The 21542-nt window shown below is 43.0% G+C and overlaps 1 protein-coding gene across 3 annotated transcripts in view; it reads right to left on the bottom strand.

Moving 5' to 3' along the window:
• Positions 1-1024: 1024 nt before the first annotated feature.
• LOC125488096 (NACHT, LRR and PYD domains-containing protein 3-like) overlaps positions 1025-21542 on the bottom strand; it is a 46888-nt gene continuing 26370 nt past the window's right edge. For all 3 annotated transcript variants that reach the window (XM_048620936.1, XM_048620938.1, XM_048620937.1), the window contains 6 exons: positions 5007-5093; positions 3308-3478; positions 2992-3162; positions 2574-2744; positions 2289-2456; positions 1025-2136 (listed from right to left, as the gene is read on the bottom strand). In XM_048620936.1, coding sequence (XP_048476893.1) covers positions 2049-2136; positions 2289-2456; positions 2574-2744; positions 2992-3162; positions 3308-3478; positions 5007-5062 — 825 coding nt within the window. In that variant the 5' untranslated portion in view covers positions 5063-5093 and the 3' untranslated portion in view covers positions 1025-2048. The remainder of the gene's footprint in view (positions 2137-2288; positions 2457-2573; positions 2745-2991; positions 3163-3307; positions 3479-5006; positions 5094-21542) is intronic.

Here is a 21542-nt window from a genome sequence, read left to right as displayed (position 1 = left end):
GAAGAAGGGTCTAGACCCGAAACGTCAGCTTTCTTGCTCCTCTGATGCTGCTTGGCCTGCTGTGTTCATCCAGCTCTACACCTTTTTGTCTCAGATTCTCCAGCATCGGCAGTTCCTACTAACTCTCACTGAACAGGAGTTGTTTGACTTCAAAACCTAAACCTGTATTAAAATTGATTAGATAAAAGCAGTCAACAATACATGTGTATGCAAGATTACTTGGCAATTTTAGTAACATAATTCAAAGGCAGATTATTTAACGATCTGCTATCAGATCTGACCATCAGTCCTGAGTTTGAGTTCCTGCAGATTGGTGAAAACAATTTAAGTTAGCAATATCAGTACCTGATAAACTAACCTGAACAGATTGCTGGAATTGGTGAAAAAGATCATTCGTTTTGGAAATTTGAATGAATTCGATCACAGATATTGATTTAAAGGGGGGTTTTTGCCAGAAACGGGTGAGAATGAACTGAATGCTCTGTTAGCAGTTGGCCAAATTGCCTTTTCCAATGTCAAATAATGATGGTTAGATTCTCTTTTGTTGGAGATGATCATTACCTGGCATGTGTGTGGCCTGACAGTTGCTTGCCACTTGTCAGCCTATATACGGATACTGTTCCAAGTCTTGCTACTTCAGTCTCTGAGGAATGTGATGCTCTTGCCTTCTGGAGCAGAGCTGATGGGTTAAATGGCTAAATAATTCAGCCTGCACAGGTTCACTTCCCAGCATGTTCACTGGGCATTGATGCTGAGTGGAAACCCTGGATATTTTATTCCTCAAACCCAGGAATACTGAATGTAATTGTCAGTGTCTCACTGCAGCCAAGACTGCTGGCTTCTTCCTGTATGTGTGCTATGGACTCCCTCAAAGTATATTAAGAAGGTAGTCTAGACCATACCTTTTTCATAGTTTTAAAGGTAAATGCGAGGTGCTATGTTCTTGATGCAATTCAATTGGTCAAATTGCTCAACATTAAGCAAAACACAATTTATTCAAACACATTGTTAAAATACAACAATAGAAAGAGGAACTTGGAATAACTTTATTGAAAAACTTAACAGAATAATAGATTATTTTACTAATAAACAGTAGCATTTCCAATATAGCAAGATCTCATAAACACCCCTTAGCAGAAAGGCAAATTCAGAAAACAGATTTTGTCTCACATACAATCCAGCAGCCTAGGAAGAGAACCCCCAGCTTTTGGCTGTAATCTAGAGAGGGAAAAATAACTTCTACTTTGTCAAGACTCCAGCAGCTTCTGCCAAATCAAAAAACTAGAAATCCTAGTCTATGAGAGCTGAATACATCCATCCAGAGTGCTTCTATTATTTCAACTTTAAAAAAAAAACCCAAGGCCTCACAAAGCTGTTTACATTACCACAGACTGCTCTGCCACCCTTGTTCAATCTCTCTCTTAAAAGAAACCAGAACAAAATACAACTCTTAAAGCCACAGCGTCGTCACAATGTGTATGTCTCCGGGGATCATTGAGACCCAGATATTCTTCAGAAGTAGTGCTGTGGGGCTGGGAGGCCGAGCATAATTGTCAGTGTCCCACATTGCGCACACTGAGCCCCACACTGGCTCCTTCCAGTCTGTGTAGGTCTCCACTTGGATACCCTGAAGCAGTACTGTGGGGTCAGGTCCCTGAGTCTCGTGATCCTGTGGCTGGGCCTCTGTCCACTCAACGGGAGGTGACCCTCACTCAGCTTGAGCTGGGAACAGAGAAATGGTCAATAGGATTTCAACCTGGAGCATAGGTGGTTGTTGGGGATGGACACAGAACGCCTGTACAATGAAAAGAGCAATGTTTATTAATGGAAATGTGAGGGGTCTTATTGTGCAGTGGTGGTACCCCTGCCTCCAGGTGAGAAAGTCTGGGTTAGAGATCACGTTCCCTGGAGGTTTGTCATAAAATAGCTGAACAGTTTAATTCAAAAGACTTGTAAATGTAAATCTGAGGGTTTAGTGGTAATGTTCCTAACTCTGGAACATAAAGTCCATCGGTTCGAGTCCCACTAGCCACAGAAATTTGTCCGAATCACACTTCCACACTCAGATTGGATCTGATCTTGTGTAGCTTCCTTAGTTGAATCTCTCCATTGAAACTGAACCTATTGCACCAGAGTCTGAAACAAATTGAGGAGAAAATAAACAGATTGGATGGCAGTTAAATAGGAGGGAAACTGGCTTTAATTTTAGAAATGGTAACAATCAAATAAAAGTGCTGAAAAGCTTTTCTGTTTTATTTGTTACATTAATCTTTGCAACAAACGCTCACCGAATCCATTTGAGACTCTGATAGTTCTTTATGAGTTGGTGTAGAGCAGGGACAGATTTATCTGTGAAGAAGTTTAAACTCAGGTTTGGACCAATCAGTGGCTGGTTTGCACTCACAGCAGAGGCGAAATCATTGACACAAGAATCTGTGAGACCAACAGAAGCCAGTCTGGAATAAGAGACTGGAGTTAGAATAAATTCCCCTTATTTATTACTAATTCTATTACTGATAGAGTATTAGACATTCAGTTACAGTAAGTGCAATTTCATGCGGTCTGGTACTTACTCTAGTGTCTGCATTTTGCAATTTTCATTTTTCAGAGCCACAGATGATAGTTTCATTCGTGAATCTGCCAGATGATTGAAATTCAGTTTCAGAACTCTCAGTGACTGACTTGAGCTCAGATTTAAGGCAAGCTCCCTGGCACAAGAAGCCGTGAAACCAATTTGATCTAGACTGATGAACGAATAAGAAGAGAGAAATAACAGGAAGAAGTGTAAATCTCTGACGGTGATGTCAATATTAATGTACAGGCTTATCAATAAAATTATCACTACAAAGCTGAACAGAGATTCCTAATGACAATTACTGAGACTAATAAAAATGTATGTGTTTTCAATAACAGCATTACAGACAATTTAATAACGTACAGCATCAGATATCCATTTTTTAAAAATACAATCTCACACATTGTTGTGCTTACACCAGTTTCTGTATTTTACAGCCTGGATTCCTCAATGCCGTAGACAGTAGATTCACTCCTGAATTTCCCAGTTCATTATTACTCAGATTCAGATCCCTCAGCGACCGGTTTGTACTGAGAGCAGAGCAGAGATGACGAGCAGAAGAATGTGTGATTTCAAGACGATCCAGCCTGAGAAACAGAAACAAAAATAAGCGAGATCAGAATAAATCATAAGTGCTTGTCAAGAACATTATAATTAGTGTCTAATAAATGTATCTGTCAGCTAGACAATTATTATAAACACAATCTCATAATGTATCATGAATGCTCATACCACAGTTTCTGTATTTTACATTCCAGGTTCTTTAGAGCTTCAGACAACAGGTTCACCCCTGAATCTCTCAGTTTATTGTTACCCAAGTCCAATACAGTTAATGATCGGTTTGTACAGAGAGCAGAGACAAGATCGATGACACAAGAATCCGTGAGATTATTATTATCCAGCCTGAAAAACAGGGAGAGAGAGAAGGAATAGGAGTATCAGTAAAACCATTTCTAAAAACAAAACGTATGGATATCAACTAACACTGTACATTATTATTGACATCAGTGATAGAGTCACTAGTAAACCCTCAGTATTGTATGTACTAACAATAGGTATGAATGCAAAAATCCTGGCAAATACCTACTTCAGTTTTCTTGCTAATTAATGAGAGCTATATTAAATACTGTAACTTATTGATGGTAATAAGAGTTTTCACTTTATTTGGTGATGTACAGGTTCTATCAATCTATATACGTAGAAGCCTGCTTATGCTATGCCCTGTTGGAAGCCCAATGCATATAATAACCAGTGCACAATGACTTTCAGTCAATTTGGCAGGTCAAGGCCAGCCTTGAAAGCAACCACATGAATTGTGTCTTTACTATCCATTCATTATGCAAGCTGAATACTGCACTAGGACATTTCAGTGAGGTTCTGTGCAATAATGGCTAGGGTGATCAAATCATCACTCACTGACTTATCAAGTGGAGTCATGACCGAGCCCAAGGCTGCCACATTTTGCCCAGTCTACCTAAGATTACCTGGAAAAGAATTGTGAGTAACAGGTAACAGGTAAAGCTAACTGTTTCACACCACTACTTTGCAGTGAACACCACTGTTATTCCTCACTGATAGGAGGCTGAGGTTAATACAAAAAAAAGGTTTTGCCTATAACACAACTATGAGCAACGTGACATGAGATTCAGGGCTGGTGTAATGCCAGTTATGTTGGCCATAAATCCCATTCATTGATGGACCACACCAAACAACTTGTCCCTTTCAGTGCCCACAGCAGACAGCATGCTGGCTGTGATCAACCAGCCCATGATTGTAAAACTCAAAACAATGTGTCCAACATTAGGAGTTATTCTGCTATTGGACAGCATTTATACAATAATCCTGAATGCATTAAGAATTAAATTGGAAAGCAATTTAAGATTATCAGTCAGATTCGCAATGTGATTGTTGAAAGCTGTATGTTGACATATAGTCCACTGGTTCTATAAGCAAAATGCACATGTTCACATATTGCATCTTATCAACGAGGAAAGGGCATTGGAGAAAGTCAATTCATGCTACATCCTCATGGCAATATCCTGAGCAACCAGAATGGAATTCCTTGGTTTGAATTTAATCAGTTTACTAAGCTTGACAGTTCACAGTATTGATTTCATCTTTATGGCATCCATAATGCAACCAGGCAGCACTCTCATCTCATGCTGCATAATTGCTATTTCTTTTCTAAAGCTGGCTTGCTTGCACTATATTCCTAACGAGTCAAGATCAAAAGGTTCAGCTTCAGGTCTCTTTTTAAGAATGATTAAAGCTGTTACTGACCCCTTAATTAAAGTATGGCTCACCACCATTTGGTAGCACAGAACTTTGAATTTTTCAGTAATTCTAAAGTACAGTTTTGCAAATTAATAACAATTTAAGTAGTCAGCAGTTTGCTTATTACGAATACAATCTCACGTGTTCTGGCACATACCATAATTCATGTATTTTACCGTTGGGTTCTCTCAGAGCCTCAGCTAGCACTTTCATTCCAGAATCTCCCAAGTTATTGCTTTCAAATCTAAAGTCAAAAGGATATAGTGGGATAAACCAGCAGATCAAATCCCCAGGTCTTGTGCACTTTTTTCCTGGAATTACACAAGACAGTTTTTTTTCTTTATTTGTTCACAGGATGAGGGCGTCGCTGGCTAGGCCAGCATTTATTGCCCATCCCTAACTGTCCAGAGGGCAGTTAAGAGTCAAGCACATTGCTGTGGGTCTGGAGTCACATGCAGGCCAGACCAAGTAAAGATGGCCATTTTATTCTCTAAAGGACAATAGTGAACCAGATGGGCTTTTCCAACAACCAACAATGGATTCACAGTGTTAAAACATGAGAAAACTAATGAACAAATATCCCTGTTATTGGCAATAAACCTCACTGGCCAAACTCACACATATTCAAATGCTGAACATGAGAAATGCTGGCGATCACTGCAGGTCAGACAACATCCATGGAGAGACAGCGAGCTAACGTTTTGAGTCTAGATGACTCTTCATAAGAGCTGATGTGAAGTGTGGAAGGGACAGCACTTATACTATAGTTGCGGGGGGGGAATGGTGCGGTACAGAGTGTAGAGTGCTGGGTGAGAAAGGATGTTGGTAGTTCAGATTAAGTGATCAGAATGTGAGAATAGCAGAACAACAGTATGTCTAACTGCCAGACTTGAAAGAACAGACAGTCCAACTAGGGTGGGGGGAGATGCAACAGGACGTGGTGACAGAGAATGTATCAAGTAAAACGAAAAGAAAGGAAAGGAATGGGAGTTGAAAGTGTTGAACTCAATGTTAAGTACAGAAGGTTGTAAAGTGCCTAGTCTGAAGATGAAATGTTGTTCCTTCAGTTTACACTGTGATTCACTGGAGCACTGCAGCATGCCGAGGACAGACAAGTGGGCATGCAAGCAGGATGCTGTGTTAAAATGACAGGCAACAGGAAGTTCAGGGTCATGCTTCTGCAGAGCAGAGGTGTTCTGCAAAGTGGTCACCCAGTTTGCATTTGGTTTCTCCAATGCAGAGTAGACCACATTGGGTGCAGTGAATACAATACAGAAGATTGGAGGAGATACAGGTGAAATGCTGTTTCACCGGGAAAGACTGTTTAGGCCCTTGGATGGTGAGCAGGGAGGAGGTGATGGGGCAGGTGTTGCACCTTCTGCGTTTACATGGGAAGATGCAGTGCGAAGGAGAGATGGTGTTAGTGGTTGATGAATGGACTAGGGTGTCCCGGAGAGAAGGATCCCTGCGAAATGCAGACAAGGTGAGTGAGAGGAAGATGTGTTCGGTGGTTGTTGAAAAGGTGAAGAATGATCCTTTGAATGCGGAGGCTAGTAGGATGAAGACATGGGGGAATGGATCACGCTGTTATGAGTGATGGAAAGGGACAAGGGCAGAAGCAGGGTGATAGGTCGGATGCGGTTGAGGGCCCTGTCAACCACAGTGGATGGGAAACCACGGGTATGGAAGAAGCAAGCCATGTCAGCTGTGCCGTTTTCTAAGGTGGCATCATCCAAACAGACATGACGCAGGCGAAGGAATTTGGAGAATGTGATGGAATCTTTGGAGGGCATGGGGTGTGAAGAGCTGTAGTGAAGATAGCTATGGGAGTCAGTGGTTTTGTAATGGATGGCAGTGGACAGTTTATTCCCCAAAATGGAGACAGAGAGGTCAAAGAAAGGAAGGCAAATGTTGAAAGTGGGGTATAGAGGGGTGAAAATTAGAGGCAAAATGAACAAATTTTTCAAGGTACTGGCAGGAGCATGAAATGGCACCAAAACAGTTATTGACGTACCAAGAAAAAGGTTGTGGGAGGAAGCCACTCTAGGACTGGATTGTTTCACATACCGCATAAAGAGGCAGGCATAACTGGGGACGCGTGGGTGCCTGTAGCTACTCCTTTTCCTTGTCAGAAGTGAGATGAATTCAAGGAGAAATTGTTCAGTGAGAGAACAAGTTCAGCCAAGTGAGAGAACAAGTTCAGCCAAGCGGAGGAGAGTGGTGGTGGATGGGATTGTTCAGGCCTCTGGTTGAGGAAGAAGCCAAAAGCTCTCAGACCATCCTGGAGGAGAGTGGAGGTATAGAGGGATTTGACATCCATGGTGAACAGAAGGCAGTTAGGGTCAGGGAACTGGATATTGTCAATATGGTGGAGGAAATCAAAGGAATTGCGGATGCAGGTGGACAGGGTCTGGTTAAGTGGAGAGAGGATGGAGTCAAGGTAGGAGGAAATGAGCTCATGGGGCAGGAACAGGCTGATATGATGGGCCTATGGGAGCAGTCTGGTCTGTGAATTTTGGGAAGGAGGTAGAAGTGGGCTGCCTAGGGTTGGGAGACCATAAGGTTGGAGGCAGTAGGGGTAAGATCTCCTGAAGTAATGAGGTCAGTGACAGTGTGAACCCTAACTCATGTTCCTTCCCTTTCTTTGAGCTTTACTTGTTATATTCTCGGTCACAATGTCCTCTCTCCCCTATCCCACCCCAGTGGGACTGTCTCTTCTTTCCTGTCTGGCAGTTAGTCACACCATTGTTCTGCCATTCTCACACTGCAATCACTTAATCTGAACTATCAACCTCCCCCAGTACTCTACACTCCACCACCCCCAACTATAGCATAAATGCTGCCTCCTCCACACTTCACGTCAGCTCTAATGAAAAGTCATCTAGACTTGAAACGTTAGCTTGCCCTATCTCCATGGATGCTACCTGACCTGCTGTGATCTTCAGCATTTGTTGTTTTCAGAAACAAAAACAAAAACAGAAACACAAACAGAAATTGCTGGAAAAGCTCAGCAGGTCTGGCAGCATCGTTTTGGGTCAAGAGACCCTTCCTCAGAACTGCTATTTTCAGTACAGATTCCAGCATCTGCAGTAATGTGCTCCCATATTCAAATGCTGTCAGGAGATATATTAATGAAGTATTGATGAGAAAGGACACATTTTGTCAAAGCTTTCTGCCTGGAACTCATTAGGACAATTCACAGGAACTACCATTGAATCCTGACTGTGGAAACAGGCCATGTGGCCCAACAAGTCCACACCAACTCTCCAAAGAGCATCCCATCCAGACTCACACCCCTATCCTATCCCTGTAACCCTGCATTTCCCATGGCTAATCTACCTAACTGCATGTCCCTGGAAAGTATGGGCAATTTAGTATGGCCAATCTACCTGGATACCGAAATAAATGAAAACAACATTTATACTGGGTAAGAGGAGCATGCTGGTTAGTAGCAAATGGTCTCTGATTGGTAATTACGTGTCCATGGCAAATAAACTTTCTAACCGCCAAGATTTGTTTCAATCTTAAACAAGACAGGATGCCTCTGTCTGGTCAAGTCAATGCACTGAGCAATGGACAAGAGAATAAACCAAATGTTGTCAAATTTTAGAATCACATGTAATGTTGACATTGTTTTGTGAGTCTTCAAAGCAATTGGACAAAATTTGTTGCAAAATCCCAAGAATGCGAAGGATTACGTTGACAACCAACTTGAGACTGTCAACGGGGTAACAGCATGACACGATTGTGCAGACTGGGAGCTACATAAAATAATACACAGGACCCTGTTCCTTATGGATAGAAAAACCATGTGCTCACACTGCACTTTTTTCAATGCAGCCAGATAAATGACAGTCAATCACTCTCTGGTTTATTTCTCAGGGAAATACCCTTAAGAGAGTGTTGAGATTAATTTTCTGAGGACATAGATTCGAATCCCACCATGAAAGGTGAAATTCATTGTAAAATCTGGGATTAAATGTCAGTCTAACAGCAACCATGTAACCATTGTCAATTGTTCTTAAAGCCAAAGTATTTACATAAATGGCTGGTCCGTTATGGTCCAGACCAGTGGTAACTTCCAGGTCGCTATTGGTGGGCATAGCATTCTCAAAACATAGTAATGACAAATCTATGGCTTCATACCCGCTCACTTCCATGACCTTGAATTAACATTATCTCAAAATATAAAAAAGAACAACCTGCTTGCAAATATTAAGATACATGACAATGTGTGATGGCTGTTTAGCTCTGAGAAGTGGCTGATTAACTCTGAGTGGTGGCTGACTCAGTCTTTTCTCCCCAGTCCAGTCCCTGCCCATGTACATTCATGATTCCTCTGATTGCTTTATGGCAGTTTCAGAATTTCCAGTTTGCAGGCTCCAGCTGTCTCCTCTTTATTATGGACATGCAATCCCTTTACAAAAGCAAAATTGCTGGAGAAACTCAGCAGGTCTGGCAGCATAACGTTTCGGGTCTGGTGACCCTTCCTCAAAACAGTTCTGAGGAAGGGTCACTGGACCAGAAACGTTAACTCTGATTTTTCCTACAGAGATGCTGCCAGACCTACTGAGTTTTTCCAGCAACTTTGTTTTTGTTCCTGATTTACAGCATCCACAGTTCTTTTGGTTTTTATTACGCAATCCCTTTACACATCCATCACCCACTAGGATGGTCTCAGGGTTCTCCACTTCTTAGTGGAGCAAAGGCCTGAATCACCCTCACCCACCGCCACACTCCCCTGCTTCGCTAAGCTCATCCTCACCCTCAACAACTTCTCTTTTAACTACTGAGGAAGGGTTCTGAGGAAGGGTCACCGGACCCAAAACGTTAACTCTGTTTTTTCCTTCACAGATGCTGCCAGACCTGCTGGGCTTTTCCAGCAACTTTGTTTTTGTTCTGTTTTAAAAACTCCCATTTTCTTCAGGTCAGAACAGAGGCCATGGGTACCTGCATGGGCCCCAGTTATACCTGTCTCTTCGTGGAATACATAGAATATTCCTTGTTCCAGTACTATTCCGGGCCCCACCCAAAACTCTTTCTCTGATATATCCATGATATCATCGGCACTGCTTCCCTCTCTCTTCTGGAATTGGAAAAGTTCATCAATTTTGCTTCCAGTTTCCACCCTGCCCACACTGTCACCTGATCTGTCTCTGGCTCCTCCCTTCCCTTCCTCAACATCTCTGTTTCCATTTCTGGGGATAGACTGGCCATTAATATCCACTATAAACCAACTGATTCCCACAGTTACCTGGACTATACATCCTTGCACCTGCTTCCTGTAAAGACTCCATTCGATTCTCTCAGTTCCTCAGTTTCCATTGCATATATTCTGATGAGGCCAATTTTGACAAGGGAGCCTCCGAAATGTCCACGTTCTTCCTCAACCGAGGATTCCCCAGCACCGCTGTCAGCAGAGCTCTCAATCAGCTTTGACCCATCTCCGGCACTTCTGCCTTCACCCCCATCTTCCCTCCCACAACAGCGATAGGGTTTCCCTTGTCCTTACCTACCATCCCACTAGCATCCACATTCAGAAGATCATCAGCCACCAGTTCCGCCACCTCCAACGAGATGGCCACCTCCAACGAGATGGCACCACCAGACACGTATTCCCCTCCCCTTGCTTGTCCACCTTCCGCAAGGACCATTCCCTCTGGGACACCCTGGTCCATTCTTCCTTCACTCCCAACACCCACACCCCACCTCCCCACCCCCCAACTAATAGCCCCATGGCACCTTCCCCTACAACTGGCGAAGGTGTAACACCTGCCTATTTACCTCCTCCCTCCCCAGTATCCAAGGGCCCAAACATACCTTCCAAGTGAGGCAGCATGTTACCTGCACTTCCCACAATCTAGTCTACAGCATTCACTGCTCGCAATGTGGTCTCCTCTACACTGGGGAAACGAAGCTTGGACAGGGTGACCACTTTGCAGAACATCTGCATTCAACGCGCAAAAAAGACCCTGAGCTTCCAACTGTCTGCCACTTTAACACGCCACCCTGTTCCTTGGTCAACATCTCTGTCTCAGGCTTGCTGCATTGTTCCAGCGATGCTCAGCGCAAGCTAGAATAACAACACCTCATTTTCTGCTTGGGAACCCTGCAGCCCTCTAGACTCAATACCGCATTCAATAATTTTAGAGCCTGAACTCTACCATGTCGTAACCCCCCTAACCCACACATCAGGTCTTGTTACCACATAATTACACACCATTACACACTACCTATTGTTAGCCGCTAACAGTCTCCATTAACAGCTATTCACCCTCTTAGGCAGATTCGTTATCAACTCCTTTGTCTGCCCAATTGTTCTTCTCTCTCTTTGGGCTCTATCCCCACCTGTCATTTAATCCTTATCCACGCCCCCTCACCCCCCACCCCCGCCAACCTGTCTTCTGCATATAAACCAACCTTTTCCTAGCTACCATCCGTTCTGAGGAAGGGTCGCTGAAGCCGAAATACTAACTCTGATTTTTCTTCACAGGTGCTGCCAGACCTGCTGAGTTTTTCCAGCAATTTATTGTTTTTTTATGGTTCTTTCTGTTTTTATTTAGCTCAGAGTGGTGCTGGTTTAATCCAAGTGGTATTTGGTTAACTTTGAATGGTGGATGGTTAGCTCTGAGTGTTAGCTGGTTAGCTCTGAGTTAATGGCTAGTCAGCTCAAAGTGGTGGATGGTTAGCTCAGGGTGTTAGCTGGTCAGATCTAAGGTAGTGGCTAGTTAAGTCTGAGTGGTACCAGGTGATTCTGGGTAATCCAAGATGGAGGATGGGAAAAAGTTGTGGCTGTAAGAAGGTAGTTTCAGTGTTGGAGCTGATTTCCTTGAATTCTAGGAGCAGTAATTACTGTTTTATAAGCTATTGCATTGTTTTGGAACTTTTGGGGAAAAAAAATCAAAACAACGGCACTTTAAAAAAACGAGGAAGGGAGGCAAAGGCAGTGACCACATGGTGGCAAGTGAATCATTGGAGAAAGAAACCTACACTGCTATCTGACCCAGCAGTCAATGTTATCAGCTACTGCCTCTGCTGTTTGATTTCAAGTACCTCTGGATATCAGAATTCGTCTCAGAAAAATAAACAAATAGCAAAATTCACAGTTGATCTTGATGAAAACTGTGTGGGGAGATGAGCAGCTAAGCGGCTAGCTTTTTTTTGGAAATCTACAATAGTGAGTAGAGTGCGTTCTTTTTATTTATATATGTTTTATTGAAATATCTCTCTTGATTAAACTTTAAAAATAAAAAAAACATAGATACTAATTTAGCTTGGAGCAGTAAGACAGCGCTATTTTCTGTGTCTGTAGACTGTTAATGTGCAAAGTTGGCCTTTAGTAGAGTGATGCACTCCTGTCACATGTGGGAGGTTAGAGAGAGTTTCCATGTTACTAATTATATCTGCAGGGAGTTTGCTTGGTTGCAAATCCTACCCGATTGCATGGATCGGTTGAAGAGGCAGTTCTCGGCAATGAGGAATTTACAGGAGCTAGGGGTTGTGATGGATGGCAATTGCAGGAAGGGACATAAACTGAAGGTGCAGGCAGGTAGCTGGGTGACCTCCAGGAAAGGTAGGAGACAGAGGCAGGTAGTGCAGGAGTCTCCTGTGTCTATCCCATCTTAAACAAGTATGCTGTTTTGGAAAATGTAGGGGGTAATGACTCTCAGGGAAGTGTAGCACTGACTGCCAGGTTTCTGGTATCAAGGCTGGCTCTAATATAACGAGGGGTAATGCCAGGTTCCAAGCGGTCGTTTGTGCTAGGGGACTGTCTAGTCAGAGGCACATCCAGACATTTATGCAGCCAACAGCGAGACATTACAATGGTGTGTTGCCTCCCTGGTGCCAGGATCAAGGATATCTCAGAGACGGTGCAGAATATTCTCAAAGGGGAAGAGGGACCAGCAGGAGGTCATTGTACACATTGGAACTAACAACATAGAAGAGCAAAGGACGAGATTCTGAAGAGAGAATATAGGAAGTTAGGCAGGAATTTAAAAAGTAGTAAAAATGGTACAGCAATTATCATGGGGGATTTTAATCTACATATCGATTGGTCAAACCAGGTCGGTCATGGCAGCCTTGAGGAGGGGTTCATAGAATGCATCCGCGATAATTTCCTTGAACAATATGTAATGGAACCTATGAGGGAGCAAGCTATCCTAGATCTAGTCCTGTGTAATGAGACAGGAATAATTAATGATCTCACAGTTATCAATCCGATCTCCTCTCGGAAGGAGCGATCACAGTACGGTCGAATTTAAAATACAGATGGAGCGTGAGAAGGTTAAATCCAGTACCTATGTCCTGTGCTTAAACAAAGGTAGGCTAGTGCAGGAAATACGGAGGCATGGGATTGAGGGTGATTTAGCGGTGTGGATGAGAAATTGGCTAGCTGTAAGAAGACAGAGGGTGGTGGTTGATGGGAAATGTTCATCCTGGAGTTCAGTTACTAGTGGTGTACCTCAAGGATCTGTTTTGGGGCCACTGCTGTTTGTCATTTTTATAAATGACCTGGATGAGGGATGAAGGATGGGTTAGTAAATTTGCGAATGACACCAAAGTCGGTGGAGTTGTGGATAGTGCGGAAGGATGTTGCAGGTTACAGAGGGACATAGATAAGCTGCAGAGCTGGGCTGTGAGGTGGCAAATGGAGTTTAATGTGGAAAAGTGTGAGGTGATTCACTTTGGAAGGAGTAACAGGAATACAGAGTACTGGGCTAATGGTAAGATTCTTGGTAGTGTGGATGAGCAGAGAGATCTCGGTGTCCACGTGCATAGATCCCTGAAAGGTGCCACCCAGGTTGATAGGGTTGTTAAGAAGGTGTACGGTGTGTTAGGTTTTATTGGTAGAGGGATTGAGTTTTGGAGCCATGAGGTCATGTTGCAGTTGTACAAAACTCTGGTGCAGCCGCACTTGGACTATTGCGTACAGTTCTGGTCGCCACATTATAGGAAGGATGTGGAAGCATTGGAAAGGGTGCAGAGGAGATTTACCAGGATGTTGCCTGGTATGGAGGGAAGGTCTTATGAGGAAAGGCTGAGGGACTTGAGGCTGTGTTCGTTCGAGAGAAGAAGGTTAAGAGGTGACTTAATAGAGACATACAAGATGATCAGAGGATTAGATAGGGTGGACAGTGAGAGCCTTTTTCCTCGGATGGTGACGGCTAGCACGAGGGGACATAGCTTTAAATTGAGGGGTGATAGATATAGGACAGATGTCAGAGGTAGGTTCTTTACTCAGAGAGTAGTAAGGACGTGGAATGCCCTGCCTGCAAAAGTAGTAGACTCGCCAACTTTAAGGGCATTTAAATGGTCATTGGGTAAACATATGGATGATAACGGAATAGTGTAGGTTAGATGGGCTTCAGATTGGTTTCACAGGTCGGCGCAACATCGAGGGCCGAAGGGCCTGTACTGCGCTGTAATGTTCCATGTTCTAAAGGAGACTATGAAGGAATGAGGAAGGAGTTAGCTAAGGTAGAATGGGAGCAAAAACTTTATGGTGGGTCAATTGAGGAACAGTGGAGGACTTTCAAAACAATTTTTCACAGTGCTCAGCAGAAGTATATTCCAGTGAAAAGGAAGAACTGTAGGAAAAGAGAGAGCCAGCCATGGATGTCTAAGGAAATAAAGGAAAGTATCAGATTGAAAAGAAACACATACAAAAAAGCAAAGAGTAGTGCGAAACTAGTAGACAGGGAAATCTTTAAAGGCCAACAGAAAGCCACAAAAAAAGTTATAAAGACAAGTAAGATAGATTATGAGAGTAAACTAGCTCAGAATATAAAAACAGGCAGCAAAAGTTTCTATAAATATGTAAATCGTAAAAGAGTGGCAAAGGTAAACATTGGTCCTTTAGAGGATGAGAAGGCCAATTTAATAACTGGGAACGAGGAAATAGCCGAGACATTAAACAGTTATTTTGTGTCGGTCTTCACAGTGGGAGACACAAATAACATCCCGAAAACTAATGGCAAGAACGTTATAGCAGGTGAGGACCTAGAAACTATCATTATCACTAAAGAGGCAGTGCTGGGCAAGCTAATGGGGCTAAAGGTAGACAAGTCTCCTGGCCCTGATGAAATGCATCCCAGGGTACTAAAAGAGGTGATGGGGGAAATAGCAAATGCACTAGTTACCAAAATTCACTGGACTCTGGGGTGGTTCCCGCAGATTGGAAAACAGCCAACGTGACACCACTGTTTAAAAAAGGAAGTAGACAAAAAGCAGGTAACTATAGCCCAGTTGGCTTAACTTCGGTAGTGGGGAAAATGCTTGAATCTATCATTAGGGAAGAAATACCAAGACATCTGGATATAAATTGTCCCATTGGGAACACCCGGCATGGGTTCATGAAGGATAGGTCATGTTTAACTAATTTGATGGAATTCTTTGAGGACATTACTTGCATGGTGGACAATGGGGAACCTTTGGATGTGGTGTATCTGGATTTCCAGAAGGCATTTGACAAGGTGCCACACCAAAGGCTGCTACATAAGATAAAGTTGCATGGTATTACAGGTAATGTATTGGCATGGATAGAGGATTGGTGGACCAGTAGAAAGCAAACAGTAGGGGTAAATGGATGTTTTTCTGGTTGGCGGTCAGTGGCTAGTGGTGTGCCTCAGGGATCAGTGTTGGGACCTCAATTGTTTACAATTTACATAGATGATTTGGAGTTGCAGACTAAGTGTGGTGTGTCAAAATCTGCAGATGACACTAAGGTGAGTGGTAGAGCAAAGTGTGCAGAAGACACTGAAAGTCTGCAGAGGGATATAGATAGTCTAAGTGAGTGGGCAAAGGTCTGGCAGATGGAGTACAATGTTGATAAGTGTGAGGTCATCCATTTTGGTAGGAATAACAGCAAAATGGACTATGTTTTAAATGGTAAAAAATTGCAGCACGCTGCTGTGCAGAGGGACTTGGGTGTCCTTGTGCATGAATCGCTGAAGGTGGGATTGCAGGTGCAGCAGGTGATTAAGAAGGCAAATGGAATTTTGTCTGCCATTGCTCGAGGGATGGAGTTTAAAAACAGGGAGGCTATGCTGCAGCTGTATAGGGTCCTGGCGAGGCCACACCTGGAGTACTGTGTGCAGTTTTGGTCTCCTTACTTGAGAAGAGATATACTAGCACTGGAGGGGGTGCAGAGGAGATTCACTCGGTTGATTCCAGAGTTGAGAGGGTTGGATTATGAGGAGAGACTGAGTAGACTGGGATTATACTCATTGGAATTCAGAAGAATGAGGGGAGATCTTATAGAAACATATAAGATTATGAAGGGAATAGATAAAGTGGAGGCAGGGAGGTTGTTTCCGCTGGCAGGTGAAACTAGGACTAGACGGCATCGCCTCAAAATAAAGGGGAGATGTAGGACTGAGGTCAGGAGGAACTTCTTCACCCAAAGGGTTGTGAATCTGTGGAATTCCCTGCCCAGTGAAGCGGTTGAAGGCAAGGCTAGATAAATTTTTGAAAAGTAAAGGAATTAAGGGTTATGGTGAGCGGGCGGGTAAGTGGAGCTGAGTCTCAAAAAGATCAGCCATGATCTTATTAAATGGCAGGGCAGGTTCGAGGGGCCAGATGGCCTACTCCTGCTCCTAGTTCTTATGTTGGTCCTCAAGGGTAGTAATAGCTGGATTACTCTCGGTGCCACAGCTAGTGAGGGTAGGAATAGGAGAATAAATTAGATAAATGTGTAGCTGAGGAACTGGTGCAGGGGAGAAGCATTCACATTTTTGGATCATTGGAATCTCTTCTGGGGTAGAAGTGACCAATATAAGAAGGAGGGATTAAACCTGAATTGGGAGGGGACTTATATACTTGCGGGAGATTTGCTAAAGCTGCTCAAGAGGATTTAAACTAGCAAGGGTGGGACCGAGGGAGACCGTGAGGAACAAGAGCAGTCTGAGATTGATACAGTTGGGAAAAGGAGTAAGTCAAATAGTCAGGGCAGGCAGGAACAAAGCAGAGAATGAGGTAGGACTGATAAATTAAACTGCATTTATTTCTATGGCCTAACAGATAAGGCAGATGAACTGAGGGCATAGTTGGGAACATGGGACTGGGATATCATAGCAGTTACAGAGATATGGCTCAGGGATGGACAGGACTGGCAGCTTAACGTTCCAGGGTATAAATACTATAGGAAGAATAGAAAGGGGAGTAAAAGAGGAGGGGGAATGGTGTTTGATTAAGCATAACATTACTGCTGTACTTAGGGAGGATATTCCTGGGAATATGCCCAGGGAAGTTATTTGGGTGGAACTGAGAAATAAGAAAGGATGATCACCTTTTTGAGATTGTAGGCTCCCCAATAATCAGTGGAAAATTGAGAAACAAGTTTGTAAGGAGATCTCAGTCATCTATGAGAATAATAATGCGGTTATTGTAGGGGATTTTAATTTTCCATAGACTGGGACTGCCATAGTGCTAAGGGCTTGGATAGAGAGGAATTTATTAAGTGTTTTCAAGAAAATTTTCTGATTCAGTATGTGGATGCACCTAATAGGAAGATGTAAAACTTGACCTACTCTTGGGAATTAAGGCAGGGCAGATAACTGAGCTGTCTGTCGGGTGGTACTTTGGGGCCAGTATTATGATTCTATCAGTTTTAAAATAATGATGGAAAAGGATAGACCGGATCTTAAAGTTCGAAATTGGAGGAAGGCCAACTTTGACCGTATTAGGCAAGAACATTCAAAAGTTGATCAGTGGCAGATGTTCACAGGTAAAAGGACGGCTGGAAAATGAAATATTGAGAGTCCAGAGAACAGTGTGTTCCTGTTAGGGGGAGGGGGAAGGGCATGGCTGGTAGGTGTAGGGGATTTTGGATGACTAGAGAAATTGAGATATTGGTGAAGAAAAAGAAGGAAGCATATGTCAGGTATAGGCGGCAGGGATCGAGTGAATCTCCAGAAGAGTATAAAGGCAGTAGGAGTATACTTAAAAGGGAAATCAGGAAGGCATAAAGGGAACATGAAACAGCTTTGGCAAATAGGGTTAAGGAAAATCCAAAGCGATTCTACAGACACATTAAGGACAAAAAGAGTAACTAGGCAGAGAACAGCGCCCCTTAAAGATCAGCAAGGCTGCCTATATGTGGAACCGCAGGAGATGGGTGACATTCTAAATGAGTATTTTGCATCAGTGTTTACTGCGGAGAAGGATATGGAAGAAATAGAACATGGGGAAATAAATAGCGACATCTTGAAAAATGTCCATATTATAGAGTAGCTGGTGCTGGATGTCTTAAAACGCATAAAGCTGGATAAATCCCCAGGGCCTGATCAAGTGTACCCTATAAATCTGTGGGAAGCTAGGGAAGAGATTGTTGGGTCCCTTGCTGAGATAATTGTATCATCGATAGGCACAGGAAGAGTGGAAATTGGCTAAGAGTGGAGGTTGGCTAACTTGGTGACACTATTTAAGAAAGGTGGTAAGGGAAAGCTAGGGACTATAGACCGGAGCCTGACATTAGTGGTGGGCACATTGTTGGATGGAATCCTGAGGGACAGGATTTCCATGTATGTGGAAAGGCAAGGACTGATTAGGGAAAGTCAACATGGCTTTGTGCATGGGAAATCATGTCTCACTAATTTGATTGAGTTTTTTGAAGAAGTAATGAAGAAGATTAATGAGGGCAGAGTGGTGGATGTGATCTATATGGACTTCAGTAAGGCATTCGACAAGATTCCTCATTGTAGACTGGTTAGCCAGGTTAGATCACATGGAATACAGGGAGAACTAGCCATTTGGATACAGAACTAGCTTGAAGGTAGAAGACAGAGGCGGGTGATGGAGGGTTGCTTTTCAGACTGGAGGCTTGTAACCAACAGTGTGCCACAAGGATCGATGCTGGGTCCACTGTTTTCCGTCATTTATATAAATGATTTGGATGCGAACATAGGAGATATGGTTAGTAAGTTTGCAGATGACACTAAAATTGGAGGTGTGGTGGACAGCAAAGAAGGTTACCTTAGTGTAACAGAATCGTGATCAGATAGGCCAATGGACCAAGGAGTGGCCGGTGGAGTATAATTTAGATAAACGTGAGGTACTGTATTTTGGAAAGGCAAATCAGGGCAGGACTTATACACTTAATGGTAAGGTCCTGGGGAGTGTACTAAACAAAGAAACCTTGGAGTGCAAGTATATAGTCCTTGAAAGTGGGCTGCAGGTAGATAGGATAGTGAAGAAGGCATTTGGTATGCTTGCCATTATTGGTCAGATCATTGACTATATGCTGTTGGGAGGTCATGCTGCGGCTGTGCAGGACATTGGTTTGGCCACTTTTGGAGTATTGCTTGCAATTCTGGTCTCCCTGCTTTATGGAAGGATGTTGTGAAATTAGAAAGGGATCAGAAAAGATTTACGAGGATGTTGCCAGGATTGCAGGGTTTGAGCTATTGGGAGAGGCTGAATATGCTGGGGCTATTTTCCCTGAAGTGTTGGAGGCTGAGTGGTGACCTTATAGCAGTTTATAAAATCATAAGGGGCATGGATATGGTAAATAGACAAGATCTTTTCGCCAGGGTGGGGAATCCATAATTAGAGGGCATAGGCTTAAGATGAGAAGGGAAAGATATAAAAGGGACGAAAGGGGCAACTTTTTCACACAGAGGGTGTGCATGTATGGAATGAGCTGCCACAGGATGTGGTGTAGGCTGGTATAATTACAAAATTTAAAAAGCATCTAGATGAGTACATAAACAGTAAATATTTAGAGGAATATAGGCCAAATGCTGGCAAATGGGACTAGATTTATATAGGACATCTGGTAGGCATGGATGAGTTGGACTGAAGGGTCTGTTTCCTTTCTGTATGTCTCTATGACTCTATAATTCTGAGTGGTGACTGGTTAACTCTGCTTATATCGTGGTGCTAATAACGACAAGGTCGTGGGGTCAATCCCCATGCTGGCCCCTGTTGCTGGTTTCGCAGACTTTATAATAAGTGCGGCATGATGGATTTTGGGAGGTCTAATAAAAGAAGGACATTTGCTTTGAATGGTAGGTCCCTGGGGAGTACAAAGGATCAAAAGGACAGTGGTGTAGTAGTCCATAAATTCCTGAAGGTGTCAGCACAAGCAGACAGGGTGGTGTAGAAAGCATACAGGATATTTGCCTTCATTAGTCAGGGCATCGAATATTGGTGCAAGGAAGCCTTTGTTACTACCTTATAAAACATTGCTGTGGCCACAGAGGAATGCTGTGTGCAATTCTTTTTGGTTGACACACAATCAGAAAGACATGGTTGCACTGGAGAGGGTGCAGAGGAGATTCACCAGAATGTTGCCTGGGACGAAAAGTCTCAATCATAAGGAGAGACTGGATAGGCTGGGTTTGCTTTCCTTGGAGCAGAGGAAGTTGAGGGGATCTGATTGAGGGCTACAAAGTTATGAAAGGGATAGGCAGAGATTCTTTTCTTCACCCAGAGGGTGGTATAAAAATGAAATGTACTGCCTGAGAACATAGTGGAAGCAGGTATCCTTGCCACATTTAAGAAGCATCTGGATGAGCACTTAAAATGCCAGGGCGTAGTAGGCTATGGAGCAAGTGCAGCTAAACAGGATCAATGTAGTTTAACTTTGCTGTTCGACATAGACATGGTGGGCCGAAGGGCCTGTTTCTATGCTGTATGGCTCTATGAATTCTATAAATCTTCCCAGATCCTCTGGCACAAAGTCAGAAAACTCCCACTGGACCACAAAATCATCAAAGTATATTTATATCAACTCAATCAGACCTAGATGGCATAGTTCTTTGGCAGGTGGGACTTGAAACTGGACCTTGTAGCCCAGAAATAGCAATTCTGCCACAACACCCCAACAGTCTCTTCTAAAACTTTTAGACCAGCCCTAATAAGTCAAATTCCCATATTTACACCAGTGTGAATGACCTACATCAGCCGCCAACCAAGCAAATCTTCAATCATAAAATTCTCAACCTCGATGTTAAATCTCTATCTCTATAACTATCTTCAACCCCTTGAGGTTACTGAGATATCTGTGGGTCTTTCAGTGTGGCTGCTTGAGCATCATCGGTGGCAGGACTTTCACATGCTTAAGCTCTCACACCATCTTCCTACATTTCTCTTTCCTTTTTTAAAATGCTAAATTGCTGAACAGATGGTGTCCCAACTTGACAAATAATACACCTCAAACTGTTGGATTGCAACCATTTGTCCTGGGAGATTTAAGTCAAAACTGTCAATTCTATCTTAACATTAAGGATTGTGACAGATTCTAAAACTCTTTCCCCAGTATCATCGTTCAGGAAATGTCTCCCCTCAAAAGACACTCTACTATGGATTGGATTAAATATGCAATTCTTAGTGATATAAACTGTGGTTACTGTCATGTTTTTAGCCTAAATGGAGGATGAGGATAATACAATCAATTTTATTTTTTATGCTGACTTTCATTCATAAATTATATTTGCTCTCAAAGTTGTTAACTCTGATTTACATTACCAGTGCTGATAAAGTATTTGCTGATCCAACAGAAACTGAAATCCTGAATGTTTCAGAAGGTTTCACTTTTGATTCACCAGTCCTGACAGAATTATTGACTGTTCCCCTTCCTAATTTATCATATTTCTGTTGAATTTGCATCTCTTGGGTTGAACTGAATTGAGTAAGCTCTACAGGGTCAGGTCTGGCCAAGATGGCAGCTTCTTTGCTCACCAGTCCCTTT

This window comes from Rhincodon typus, chromosome 49 (assembly GCF_021869965.1).
Source record: "Rhincodon typus isolate 14 chromosome 49, sRhiTyp1.1, whole genome shotgun sequence".
In the NCBI taxonomy this organism is placed as follows: Eukaryota; Metazoa; Chordata; class Chondrichthyes; order Orectolobiformes; family Rhincodontidae; genus Rhincodon; species Rhincodon typus.
Note: the sequence above shows the minus strand (reverse complement) of the source record. Positions and strands in the feature narration are given on the sequence as shown.